Source organism: Poromitra crassiceps, assembly GCF_964638095.1.
Source record: "Poromitra crassiceps genome assembly, chromosome: 2".
NCBI lineage: Eukaryota > Metazoa > Chordata > Actinopteri > Beryciformes > Melamphaidae > Poromitra > Poromitra crassiceps.
This window is the reverse complement of record NC_139624.1, coordinates 20,393,320-20,406,682: the sequence shown is the minus strand read 5'-3', so window position 1 is coordinate 20,406,682 and position 13,363 is coordinate 20,393,320. Positions and strand designations below refer to the sequence as shown.

Below are 13,363 nucleotides of genomic sequence, written 5' to 3'. Positions count from 1 at the left end.
CAGCATACGCAGATTGTCAACAACACATTTTAGCGATCTTGAATTCCATGTTGGGTAACGTAACAGAATCTGCTTGATAGTCTTAGTTCGCAGAATGCTAGCTAACGTAGCATTGCTAACATTACACACTAACTAACGTTAGGAGGTCAGGTGAAGCATCTACAAGTCGAACACCCCCGACTGCACACTCACTGCTGCTTTTCTTCTTCTACAGTTTTGTTTAACAGCGGTTTGTAAACAAATTAAAACATGCATTAGCGCCACCCACACTCACTGCTCAACTGACCCAGCCCTTCAGATTACTTATTTTATTGTTAATGTAGGCATTACAGGTGGTATTTATGTAAAATATGGAGCGACAGCTTGGAATAGATATAAAATTGAAGTTTCTACACTTCACTGTTGGTTTGTGATGCACGTGTTGAACCAATGGGAGCTCAGCTTGATGCGTTTCTCATCATCCTCTGCGCCCGCCTCGCTCTCACGAGAGTCCCGTGGCTCACGCCGTCGGAGCAAGTCGGACAACTTTTCTAACCATCATGCAACGGGGCAAGCAAGGCGCTGGTCGAATCTGCGCAGAATTCGCTCATCTCAAACGAGCCTATTGTCATGCCATGCAGCCAGAACTATTGTCTGCTGCAGCTGTAGCCTTGTCTCCCGCGTACAGAACCATTGTCTGACACATTTTAGTTCCATCTGTTTTGGAGTCTGGTCCGTATGGTCATGCCAGCGAGCTAAACCAGCTAACGAAGCAGCAACGCAGACCCACTGACCGGCTGCTCTCCTGTGTTAGCGATGATAACAATACGACATCCCAGTCGGATATTTTCAAAATAAAACGATTCTGCACAAGTATAACGCACACAGAAGCCATTGGAAACGTTTTCTTTTGGTATCTCCCCGTCTTTCTGTGTGTGCATGATGATGTGGGGGGAGAGATTGACAGTGCGCTGTGGCACACACACACACACACTCAGTCATCAGAGCACACACTGATGACCAGCGTGAATCTGTTTTTGACAACTCAGAAGTCAGCGGCCGGCACCCCCCCCCCCCCCCCCCCCCTTATTTCAACAACTCAACGGATCTGCACGAATCACACAAATGACCTATTTTGGATTCAAAACGGCGAATTTCTGCGAAAGGTGACAAGTTTGCACCCCTGAACGTGTTCAGCTTTGAGGCTGTCAGAGAGAAAAAATAGCACTTAGACTTCATTCACTTAAGAGTAAGAGAATGCACTGCAAGCCATCCTTAAATTCAAAGCCATAAGGTTAAAAGGCATGACACAGACACACACTAACAGCAGTCTCCCTAAATGACTAGTGGACAATACAAGCCACGACTGGAGGAGCCCCCGGCAGTAAGCTTTAAGTTAGCCTTTGTGCAAGGCTGCCAGCGTGATGTACATTCTCAAAATGGTAGCGTATGTCTGTGGTCATATGTGGAATGGTCAGAGCCTTGTCCCCAAAATATTTGTTGCATTTGCGACACTGTCTCCATCAGTGCAGCATAACCTCTGGGTGCTGGCTGCCTCCATCAGAGCAGCATCACCTCTGGGTGCTGGCTGCTCGCTCACTGGCTGAGGAGGAGGCAGATGCTCCTCTATCTGCTCTGTCTGCTCGCTCACTGGCTGAGGAGGAGGCAGATGCCCCTCTATCTCGAGCTGATACAAGACATTCCTCGGCTCGCCGCCCCCTTCCACAGAACAGCAGGGGGAAAAAAACGCGCACAACACTGACACTCTTGTTCATGTTGCTGGGGAATTTGGTGGATGCCGGCCGGCCTGTTCTAGGAAAGACTCAGCAGCCCTGCAACCCAATCCAGGCGAGGATAGCGCTGCAAACAAAGGTGACCCTCACAAAGCAGTCAGAAACACCACCCCTCCGTTACCTCCTGCTAACAAAGCCAGGTACTCACCCTCTTCCTGGATCCAAGGCTATCGCCCTCGGCTGGTCGAGCTCTTGCCAAAACAGAACCTTTCGCAACGATCCGTCCAGCTCGGCCACCTCGATCCGATTGGTTTCCGAGTCCGTCCAGTAAAGTTTGCTACCTAGCCAGTCGCACGCCAGTCCGTCCGGGGAGGCCAGTCCCGAGACCACCACCGTTTGGACCCCGCTGGTCCCCGACTGGTTGTAAACCGTGCGTTTGATCGCCTCCTCGCTCACGTCGCTCCAGTAGATGAGCCCCTGGGAGTAGACGTAGTCCACGGCCGCCGCGTCCTCGAGCCCGCCCACCACCACCGTGGCGTTGGCCTTCCCGTGCGCCGCATCCACCAGCCGCAGGTCCCGCCTGTTTGCATACAAGAGGAGCGGCACTCCTGGAGGAGACAAAGCACACAATTCAAAACCGGTGATCCAACTGTAGAAAAGGATGCTGCTCCGTTTTAGACCCGCTTCAAACCTCGACAAACCGCTTTTTAGATGAGAACTTAACGTAACTAAGCCCTAAAACATTTTTCCAGCTTTTAACCAATATATATCTGGCTTTTGAGGTGGTTTGAGGAGTTAAGTCCTGCTAACATGATGCATTGATGAAATGCACAGGAGGTGAGAAGCAGACTGGGACTCATGCTACCTCAGCTGGATCCTGGCACCACATCTAACCCCAATTTGACACATCTACCACTACATGCCACCGGATCACTAGTAAGGTCACCCCGAGCCCCATGTCTCCGACCGACTGCATGTTTTTTTTCCACTGAGGGGGGAATTTCCTTCTCCAAATATTTATACATTCACGGAAGATCAAAAGCTTGTATTGAAGTTCTTCCAAACTTACCCAGCTCTGCCAAGCATAAATATAAGACAATTTGCTTTTTGGGACACTTCATGGCCATTGTAAATGTATTTTTTTTTTTTTTTTTTTTTCAATTATTAAGCAGCAGCTTATATTCAATAGAGATGTGTCACAATACTCAACCATGAGAGCTTCATAATAAAGTCTCAAAATCTGAAAATCATTCACAATTTGTGGACTTTTTCAAACTTGTAAGCTGAACAATGAGAAAATGTTCTTATCTTTATTAATTTTCCATGAAATTGATAAGCCAAGAATCTAAGCAAAGTGTGTCTAAACATTGCCCAGTACTGCAGTAGGGAAGGTCTAACTTTTTTGCCCTCTGGCCAGAGAAGCTGAAGAAGCTTCCAAAGGACAGTTATTTGCCAAAGTAGACAAACTTACCAGTCGTAGCCAAACATTTAACAACATTTGGCTGTTGGCTCATGCTAACTTCCCCCCTTGAATAGAAAACTAACTGACTGATGAAAGAAGGCATAAACAGAATCATTGATTATTTAGTTGTTGAAATGATGTGAAAAATCTGGAACCCGGCACATGGCTTATATTAAAGTTGAAAGGTTCAGCTAAAAACGAACAGTCAGAGTGACACAGGTAAAGTCAGATACTTCAGCTGTAAGCAGTTGAGGCTACACGTGTGTAATAAAAACTAGTTTTCTAAAAACAACTTCCAAATTTCACTGAACAAGTTCAAGAAACTCACTTGAATGTTAACCAATGATGGAAAACATCCAGCTCCCCATTCAATAGTTTCTTGGCTGGCTGATCCACAGCAGTCCCCAGTCATTTTCGAAGAAAACCCAATCTAAATTAGACCACTCCACTGCTTTCCCTTACTTGTGGCCCCAATATGGCTCCCAGATGGAGCTGACTGCTCTAAACTGTTCACAACAAATGATTAATATCACACTGCAATTCTGCATAAACACGGCTTTGTCATAGTTGTAGATGTGACAAAATGGCTTTAACAGTATCAAACATGTACAGTAAACAATTTCACATTTTAAAACACCCTTAAGTGATGAAAGCTATTAGCTATATTGCTTTGCTTCTAAACCTTGTTTGCTGTGTCTTCTTCAGATGGCTGACAGTTGGAAGTTAGACAAATAGTGATTTCCTCTCAGTCTATTCTTGTCTTCAGAACATCATAGCCAGCCAATGATACATCAAATACAACCAGAACATTTGAAGTTCAAACGCCAACAAAAACATTTCAATAAACTAACGGTGCCCAGTATCTCCATTTTGCAAACAAACAGCAGACTTGATTTGGGAAGAAAACGCCATTTGGGGCCAAGCTAAGAAGACACCTCAGACAGAATGATAAAGTAACTTAATTCCCTTCGAGCAGCACATAAACCGTGTGGAAAAACTGGGCCTAATGCCGAAAGTAAACTTCGAAATGAGCTCGCTAGCCAGCGTTAGCATCACACACAAAATACCCCGACTGACCAGGTAACGTTAACGTTACTACGTTACTAAGTAGCGTTAAGTTAACTGGCCTAGCTTGGTCAATGGATTTAGGCACTAATTTGATGATGTCTGCATGATGTGTCTAAATTAAGGATGAGCATATCGTTTGTTAAGTCCAAATAAGTGAATGCTATATAATCAAACTAAACACAGCTAGCTGACCAGTTTGATCAGCCAGGTGAATGACTGCTAACGTGATCACAGTGCTGACTGGCTTTCCCTGAATCTAGCATTCCCACTGATCAATCAGTTTAGGCTGTTTACAAAATCACGAGTAAACTAACGCTGGCTGCTAACGTGAGCTAAAATATCAACCATGTTGTACTTCTTCTTCTGCTTCAGAAAATATGGGACACAGAGAGCAGCTAACAAGAAACCAACGTTATAACGTCTCAGTATAAAGTCTCTAGTGAGGTTTTGCCAGCTAACATGCTACCGTAGCGTTCTGTGGCTTCATTCTCTGCTCCAGCAAATAGACTGGAGATAGACGCACGCATAGCTGGCTGGCTAATGTTAGCTTGCTACTGAAGAGAAATCAAACCCGTGAGTGGGCCTTGGCCCTACGATTGCTCAGGCAAGCGATTTCCCCGCCTCTAAAGCACGGTTTGCATATTTAGGGACAATAAACAAACTTTACACACAACGAAAAACAGAGCGAAAGGCCGATCAAAACTCACCTCGTATGAGAAAACAAAAACTACACAACAACAGAGTCCGTAGCAGCGCGGCACCCATCTTTCTCCCTTCTCTCTTGGCCCTGCCGCTTCTCTTCAACGCAGGATCCCCATCGCTGCTGCCTGGCTCCTCTTTATGCTGCAGAATGGTGGGTTTATTTCCAACAATACTTTGGCTACAAAATAATGTGGTTTAAATTATTCTCACTTCCATCCTGGCTCGCTAGCTAGCTGCGTCGGTTCAACTCTCTCACATTGTCCTGCCTGCAGACCTGAGATCCGTCTCCTTCCGCTGGGAGGAAACTGCCCCCTCCCGCACCTCCCCCTTGCTGCTCGGCTCTATAATGTTGTCTATTGTTGTGGTGGTTTCTAATGTTGTCTATTGTTGTTGTGGTGGTGTCTAATGTTGTCTATTGTTGTGGTCGTTTCTAATGTTGTCTATTGTTGTAGTCGTTTCTAATTTTGTCTATTGTTGTAGTCATTTCTAATGTGGTCTATTGTTGTAGTCGTTTCTAATTTTGTCTATTGTTGTAGTCATTTCTAATGTTGTCTATTGTTGTAGTCGTTTCTAATGTTGTCTATTGTAGTAGTGGTTTCTAATGTTGTCTATTGTTGTGGTGGTTTCTAATGTTGTCTATTGTTGTAGTCGTTTCTAATGTTGTCTATTGTTGTAGTAGTTTCTAATGTTGTCTATTGTTGTAGTCATTTCTAATGTTGTCTATTGTTGTAGTCGTTTCTAATGTTGTCTATTGTTGTAGTCGTTTCTAATGTTGTCTATTGTTGTAGTGGTTTCTAATGTTGTCTATTGTTGTAGTGGTTTCTAATGTTGTCTATTGTTGTGATGGTTTCTAATGTTGTCTATTGTTGTGATGGTTTCTAATGTTGTCTATTGTTGTGGTGGTTTCTAATGTTGTCTATTGTTGTGATGGTTTCTAATGTTGTCTATTGTTGTGATGGTTTCTAATGTTGTCTATTGTAGTAGTGGTTTCTAATGTTGTCTATTGTTGTAGTGGTTTCTAATGTTGTCTATTGTTGTGATGGTTTCTAATGTTGTCTATTGTTGTAGTCGTTTCTAATGTTGTCTATTGTTGTGGTGGTTTCTAATGTTGTCTATTGTTGTAGTCGTTTCTAATGTTGTCTATTGTTGTAGTGGTTTCTAATGTTGTCTATTGTTGTAGTGGTTTCTAATGTTGTCTATTGTTGTGGTGGTTTCTAATGTTGTCTGTTGTTGTAGTCGTTTCTAATGTTGTCTATTGTTGTGGTGGTTTCTAATGTTGTCTATTGTTGTGGTGGTTTCTAATGTTGTCTATTGTTGTAGTCGTTTCTAATGTTGTCTATTGTTGTGGTGGTTTCTAATGTTGTCTATTGTTGTAGTCGTTTCTAATGTTGTCTATTGTTGTAGTCGTTTCTAATATTGTCTATTGTTGTGGTCATTTCTAATGTCGTCTATTGTTGTGGTGGTTTCTAATGTTGTCTATTGTTGTAGTCGTTTCTAATGTTGTCTATTGTTGTAGTGGTTTCTAATGTTGTCTATTGTTGTAGTGGTTTCTAATGTTGTCTATTGTTGTAGTGGTTTCTAATGTTGTCTATTGTAGTAGTGGTTTCTAATGTTGTCTATTGTTGTAGTCGTTTCTAATGTTGTCTATTGTTGTGGTGGTTTCTAATGTTGTCCATTGTTGTAGTCGTTTCTAATGTTGTCTATTGTTGTAGTCATTTCTAATGTTGTCCATTGTTGTGGTGGTTTCTAATGTTGTCTATTGTTGTAGTCATGTCTAATGTTGTCTATTGTTGTAGTGGTTTCTAATGTGGTCTATTGTTGTAGTCATTTCTAATGTTGTCTATTGTTGTGGTGGTTTCTAATGTTGTCTATTGTTGTCGTTTCTAATGTTGTCTATTGTTGTAGTCGTTTCTAATGTTGTCTATTGTTGTGGTGGTTTCTAATGTTGTCTATTGTTGTGGTCATTTCTAATGTTGTCTAATTGTTGTGGTGGTTTCTAATGTTGTCTATTGTTGTAGTCGTTTCTAATGTTGTCTATTGTTGTAGTGGTTTCTAATGTTGTCTATTGTAGTAGTGGTTTCTAATGTTGTCTATTGTAGTAGTGGTTTCTAATGTTGTCTATTGTTGTAGTAGTTTCTAATGTTGTCTATTGTTGTAGTGGTTTCTAATGTTGTCTATTGTAGTAGTGGTTTCTAATGTTGTCTATTGTTGTAGTAGTTTCTAATGTTGTCTATTGTTGTAGTGGTTTCTAATGTTGTCTATTGTAGTAGTGGTTTCTAATGTCTATTGTTGTAGTAGTTTCTAATGTTGTCTATTGTTGTGGTGGTTTATAATGTTGTCTATTGTTGTAGTCATTTCTAATGTTGTCTATTGTTGTAGTGGTTTCTAATGTTTATTGTTGTAGTGGTTTCTAATGTTGGTTTCATCCTCTCAAGCCGAGGTACTATTACAACGTCTGTAGGTTTCACTAGTGCTAAATATGAAACAAATGCCTTCCTGCTGCTTCAAAAAAAAAAAAAATCTTTTTTCTTTTTTCGTTTATTTGGACGGGACAGTGCAAAATTAATGAACACAGAAACCACAAGAACAGATAGTAAAACCTGGAACATAGTAAAAGTGTAAAAATTGCCGGATTTAGCACGAGGCTAATTTCCATCCGTTGTCCCCATAAAACATAAAACACAAAAAACATAGAGCGTAAAACGTAGAACATAATAAAAACATACATAGAACACAGGTAGCAGCAGTACACTCTAAAACTACGTAAAACATGAGTAGCAACAAAACACTCTAAAATACATGGCAGCAATTACACTTAGAAAAATAAAAATACATAATAATAATACACACAACAAAGAGAAGAACAACATACTACCTGTGGAGTGTTGTTCAGTGCTAAGATTCACATTCTAGATGGGACTAGTTTCTCACAAGAGTACTAGCTAGTAGGGGTGGGAATCACCAGAGTGCCCACGATATGATATCTTTTTATTTAATGTTTATTTGAATAGGGACAGATTATACATATACATAGAACATTTAAACAAGAAACGGTCTGATGTCAGATATCATAACATTTAGAGCCTAAGCTAATTTGCAATGTTTGTCCCTAGATGTTATTAAAAGCAAATATACAATAAACAAAGATAGAAAGCACACACAGGATATTATCAGCATAGAACATCGAGTTTACACACACACACACACACACACACACACACACAAGAGAAGGACAAAGTCACTCATGAGTACATGGCTGATTGCTCTTCAGAAACTTTTTTAGTTTGGATTTAAAATGATCCCAATTATGAGATGTGTGGGTAATGAATTCCATAGTTTTATCCCTTGTACCACGATACATGTACAATACAAATTTATTGTGATTTTAAAAATATTGCGATATATTGCGATTTATTACCTATTTTCAACTGCAAATGATGTCCCCAAAGGGAAAAAAAACTTTGTCAACATCTGTTTGATCTAACAGGATAAAGTTGACAGTCTGTTCATGTCACTTCAATCATTTTTATTGCAGCATGGGATTATCAGACAAACTGGCCAACACGGTCATAAAAACCTCATAAATCATAAATGTTGCATGCACTTGTATATAATACAATATTGCGATACTTGGCATTCGTGCGATATATGTTACCACACAAAATATCGTGATACTGTATCAATTTCGCCCGCACCCCATAGCGTTTTGACCAACATTAGCAAACCAGCAAGAACCTGAATATCCTAGTGTGCTAGATTATCATATTTTTAGAGCACTGTACACAGTGTAGTCTAGATACACAGTCTAATAAGCACCATTTACTAGCCTACATGTTTGAACATTTTGCTGATATAATGTGTGATGTAAAATACCCACCAACTTGTCATCCTACTTATTTGGGCTGCAACCTAAAGTAGGCCTACAACTTCACCTTCTTGTGTAAGTACAGTACTACCACATCTACTTCAGTTACATACAGGAATGTAAAACCACCGCAAAATAATTTACTCCTTTTTAGGTTTATTTACATCTGTACGAGTAAAATTCATACTATACATCATAATAAGTACTGTAGTATCAAACTGATTGTTGGGTCTAAAATAAAGAGCCTGTTCTCCTACCTGGCTCTATTTGTAAAGTGCCTCTCTTGTTATGATTTGGCACTATATAAATATAAAATTGATTGATTGATTGATTGATTGATTGATTGATTGATTGATTGATCCAATTTATATTAACTAGTGGACCCATGGGAGTTAGACCCCCCTGGTCTGGAACACAGTGGTCTCCAAAGCCTCCGGGACACACTCAAATTCATCATAAATCACTGATGATATCACTTATGTATAGAGGGTATGCATGTGATGTCACAGAGGCAGAAGTCACTGTGGGGTCACGCCCACTGAGTCACAGCAAGACTGAGCTTGAATGCAGTAATCAGCCTAGATAACCGACACCTGCTGCTCAGGGAGGAACTTGACACTCATTTTGACACTCATTCCCGATTGAGGGGGCGTGTTCCAGTGGGTGTGCATACCCTCTATAGAATTGGTGATGTCCCCAGTGATGTCACTCGAGCACCCGATGATGTCATCAGTGAGTGATGTCATCAGTGAGTGATGATGTCTCCAGATGACATCATCATTGCTCGAGTGACATCACATATTAGGTAATTAGGGCAATCATTAGGTAATTAGGGCAATTCATCAGCCCTAATTACCTTAATTAAAAATTACACACACGAGTGCTATTTACACTTCCTGAAAGATTCAGCTGCATAGCTGTGGCTGAACACAATTCTGCTCTCACTCACACACAAACACTTCACATTCTTATTATAGGATGTAGGGGCTTTTAAGGATTAAAGGCATGAATTGTTGTCATATGTATGTATGTATATGTATGTATGTATATATATATATATATATATATATATATATATATATATATATATATATATATATATATATATATATATATATATATATATACATACATATGTATGTATGTGTTAGATACATACTGTAAGGCAGGGCTATTCAACTCTATTGTTCAGGGGGGCACATTATCAGAAAGCTAAGGGCCCGGGGGCCAGACAGTTCCATGAGCTATTATTATCATCAGCGCCACCACATCTTAAAATATTAGATTTGACTACATTGCAAAAGTAGCCTAATCAGAGCCTCATGGTCCATGTTTTGATTTTGTTTTGTAATTCTATTTTCCTTTCAGAAACAGAAATTAAAAAATTGTTACACATCAAAATCAATCCACAGATGAAAAATGGAAACTTGATTTGTATCTGCTGTATGAAGCCTCTGTGTCATCGAGAGAGAGGGCAGAGAGACAGAGAAAGACAGGTGAGACAGAGAGAGAGAGGGGGAGAGAAAGAGGAGATTTTTCTTTCTCCCCCCTCAGAACTGGTCCGGGCCGCCAGTTGACTAGGCCTGCTGTAAGGTCTGTCACTGTCTAATCTGCATAACTGCTGCTTGATTCTTTGTTCTGGATCAATGCTATAGAAAATGTATCCAATTTAGTTTGGGGTTCATTGAGAAAGAGCATTTTAGTGCATGTCAACAGACATTGAGTGTATTTGACGATGACAACATAATTTTATCCAAAATCACATTTTAATTCTCACAAGAACAAAACATCAAAGTCCAAAATTATGCAAAAGCATCACTTCACAAAACAAGACCAAACTATTACCATCAATTTCATTTGACATTGTAAAAATTAATATAAGTGATGACAACTGAGAATGTGTGCAACGACAGGCCTATTCAATTTGGTTCCATGCTTTCCCCCGGTGATTTTAGCACTGGCTGTTCTGCATGCCAACGCCAACATCAGAGGTGATTCCTAGTGCGGCTTCTGCCACCTAGTGGTGCAATGAAGCTCCAGCTAACCTACCAGCAGGTACAGTAATGTCAATCACACTGTTTAGTGCACTCAGTCTGCACGCTCCCTTGTACACTGACATACAATACAAATTTACTTAGGAAAATAGTGTGTGTCCAGTGTACTCTTCACTATTAAAACAATCTTACTATTTAAAAAGAAGCGTATCATATCAAAAAACACAGGAGACGATAGTGCAACAATTTTCAAGGAATTGCATCCATCATTAAAATTTCATCCACATGTGAAATGAGAAGTATGTGGATATGTGGACAAATTAAAAAAACAACACAGTGAAATAGTGAGTTAAGTCAGACATCTAGACTGAATCAGTGATTAAGAAGGAATCGCCAGCTCATAATATGGCTATGGTACAAAGCATGTGTAAGTAAAAAGACATGCAGGTGTACACCTTATACACAAAGGGTTAACCCCATGGCAAAGGCCATGAAACCATTAGGCCTAATGTACATAGTGGTGTCTGGTTTTATAATCCCTTATGTCTCTATTAGCTAGACTTCAGAGGCTTCCTGAGTTTGGGGAATAAAAATATTGCTGTTTGTTCTTTGTATTCCATAGCCACCTGAAGCTTTTCTCTACAGTTAAAGGGGCGATATACGACGGCTATGAAATGCAAATCACAACGATAAATAGGAAAACAACAAATAAAAAAAACATAACGACAAATAGGAAATCACAATGATAAAACGGAAACCTTTTACCAACCAAAGTTATCCAGCAAACAGGTAACCCTTCAGGAAATGTTCAGTTCTCTGGAGGTTACATTGTTTTGCAACCTTTACGTTATTAATCTAAAAATAAACAATACAGATTTTTTTTGAGAATGTTCCCTAAAGGTTCTCTGAAGTGAAGGTTAAAAATCTTCAGGGAACGTGCGCTAAGGTTTCTGTAAAGTTATTTTTTTAAATAGCCTTTTAAAATGTTGCAAAAAATGTGACTTTCTAAGGAACGTTCCCCAAGGTTATCTTTTTGCTGGGCTTTTCCGGTCGAAGTTAATGTGATGTTTTCTGCTTTGTGGTTGTGGTTTCTGTTTTGCCATTGTGATTTCCTATTTGTTGTTGTGTTTTCACTTTTGTTAATTTGATTTGCAATTTGTCGTTGTGTTTTGTGATTTGCAGTTGTTTTGTGATTTTCTGTTGTGATTCCATATTTATCATTGTGATTTCCTATATGCCACTGTTGGTGTGATTTCAACCACTACTGTAGCAATAAGTACAATTTGACTGCCCCATAGCACAAAATGACCATAATATATCTGCGGGGGTTGATAGGGACTCATCCAATACTTTGCCACTAGAGCCACAACTTGGCTACAAAAGCTTTGTTCTTGAGCCAAAAAACAAATCACAAAGCAGTATTATTATTCCAGTAGTTTGCATGGTGATACATATATATTTATTAACAACAAAGTAGAGTTCGCACACCCGTAAATGCTGCCCGCACAATTTAGTAAGTTACCACAAAGTGTGACGTTTCGGGGCAAAGCTTGTGTGATATTCAACTTGTTCTGACATTGCAGGTACCGGTATCTTACCTGTTTGACTACTGTGTACACTCTGGTCACATTGTATATTGTATGGAATGTGTATTTATTGTGTGTCCCCCCCCCTAATTTTGACTAATGATCTATGTATCACATGATCAGTCAAGTGACCCCTGTAAGGGTATTTGAGGGGTGTACCTTTGCACTTGTCTCATGTCTGAGGAAGGGCGTTGCCCCGAAACGTCACACTTTGCGGTAACATAATAAATTGTGGGAGCAGCATTTACGGGTGTGCGGACTCTACTTTGTTTTCACTTGCACTTCGGTCCTGCACCCGGTTTTTTGCGTTTTAATGTGCGTGACTTTTTTTTTAAACCTTTTTACATATATATTTATTACCAATATGTATCACCAATATGTGTCAAAGTGGTTGGAGTTTCTCCTGGTCACCAATAGAGGTCACTAGAGGTCATAAATTACATAATGCCCCTTTAACATAGTGAAGTAGACATTCCATTACTGTGTATTTCGAAAGCAAAATATGTCGTCCGATGAACAGTTTGAAACAAACTTGACAAGTCTTGCAATGTCCTTCTGAGCTTCCGTCTTGAAAAGCAAGACTTTAAGGGTGTGAGTGTGTGCACCTGTGTGTGTGTGTGTGCGTGTGTGTGTGCGTGTGTGTGTGCGCGCGCGTGTGTGCGTGTGTGTGTGTGCGTGTGTGTGTGTGTGTGTGTGTGTGTGTGTGTGTCTGTGTGTGTTGCATTGCGTGCGCGTGCGTTTCGCTCACGTTCACACCTCATAGTGCAGGTCGTTGAGCTCCAGTCTCGTGTAGTGGCGCCTGTCAAAGGACTCCATGGCTTTGCGTCCGCACGCGGCCAGGGCCAGCGTGAGGACGGCTAGCCCCAGCACGGTGACCGCCACCAGGCCGCTCTTCAGCACGCCGCGTGCCGCTAGCGCCTCGCCTCGCCCCGCGCCCTCCACAGACACCCCAGGCGTCTGGAGCGCGTGGTCGG

The 13,363-nt window shown here is 40.7% G+C and overlaps 1 protein-coding gene across 6 annotated transcripts in view; it reads right to left on the bottom strand.

The window, feature by feature from the left end:
* lrp6 (low density lipoprotein receptor-related protein 6) overlaps positions 1-5,053 on the bottom strand; it is a gene marked incomplete at its 3' end in the record, with an annotated part of 105,042 nt that extends 99,989 nt beyond the window's left edge. For all 6 annotated transcript variants that reach the window (XM_083650532.1, XM_083650533.1, XM_083650534.1 and 3 more), the window contains exons 1-2: positions 4,950-5,053; positions 1,921-2,320 (exon numbers count right to left, since the gene is read on the bottom strand). In XM_083650532.1, the coding sequence (XP_083506658.1) occupies positions 1,921-2,320; positions 4,950-5,007 (458 nt within the window). In that variant the 5' untranslated portion in view covers positions 5,008-5,053. The remainder of the gene's footprint in view (positions 1-1,920; positions 2,321-4,949) is intronic.
* Between the last annotated feature and the right edge of the window lie 8,310 nt (positions 5,054-13,363).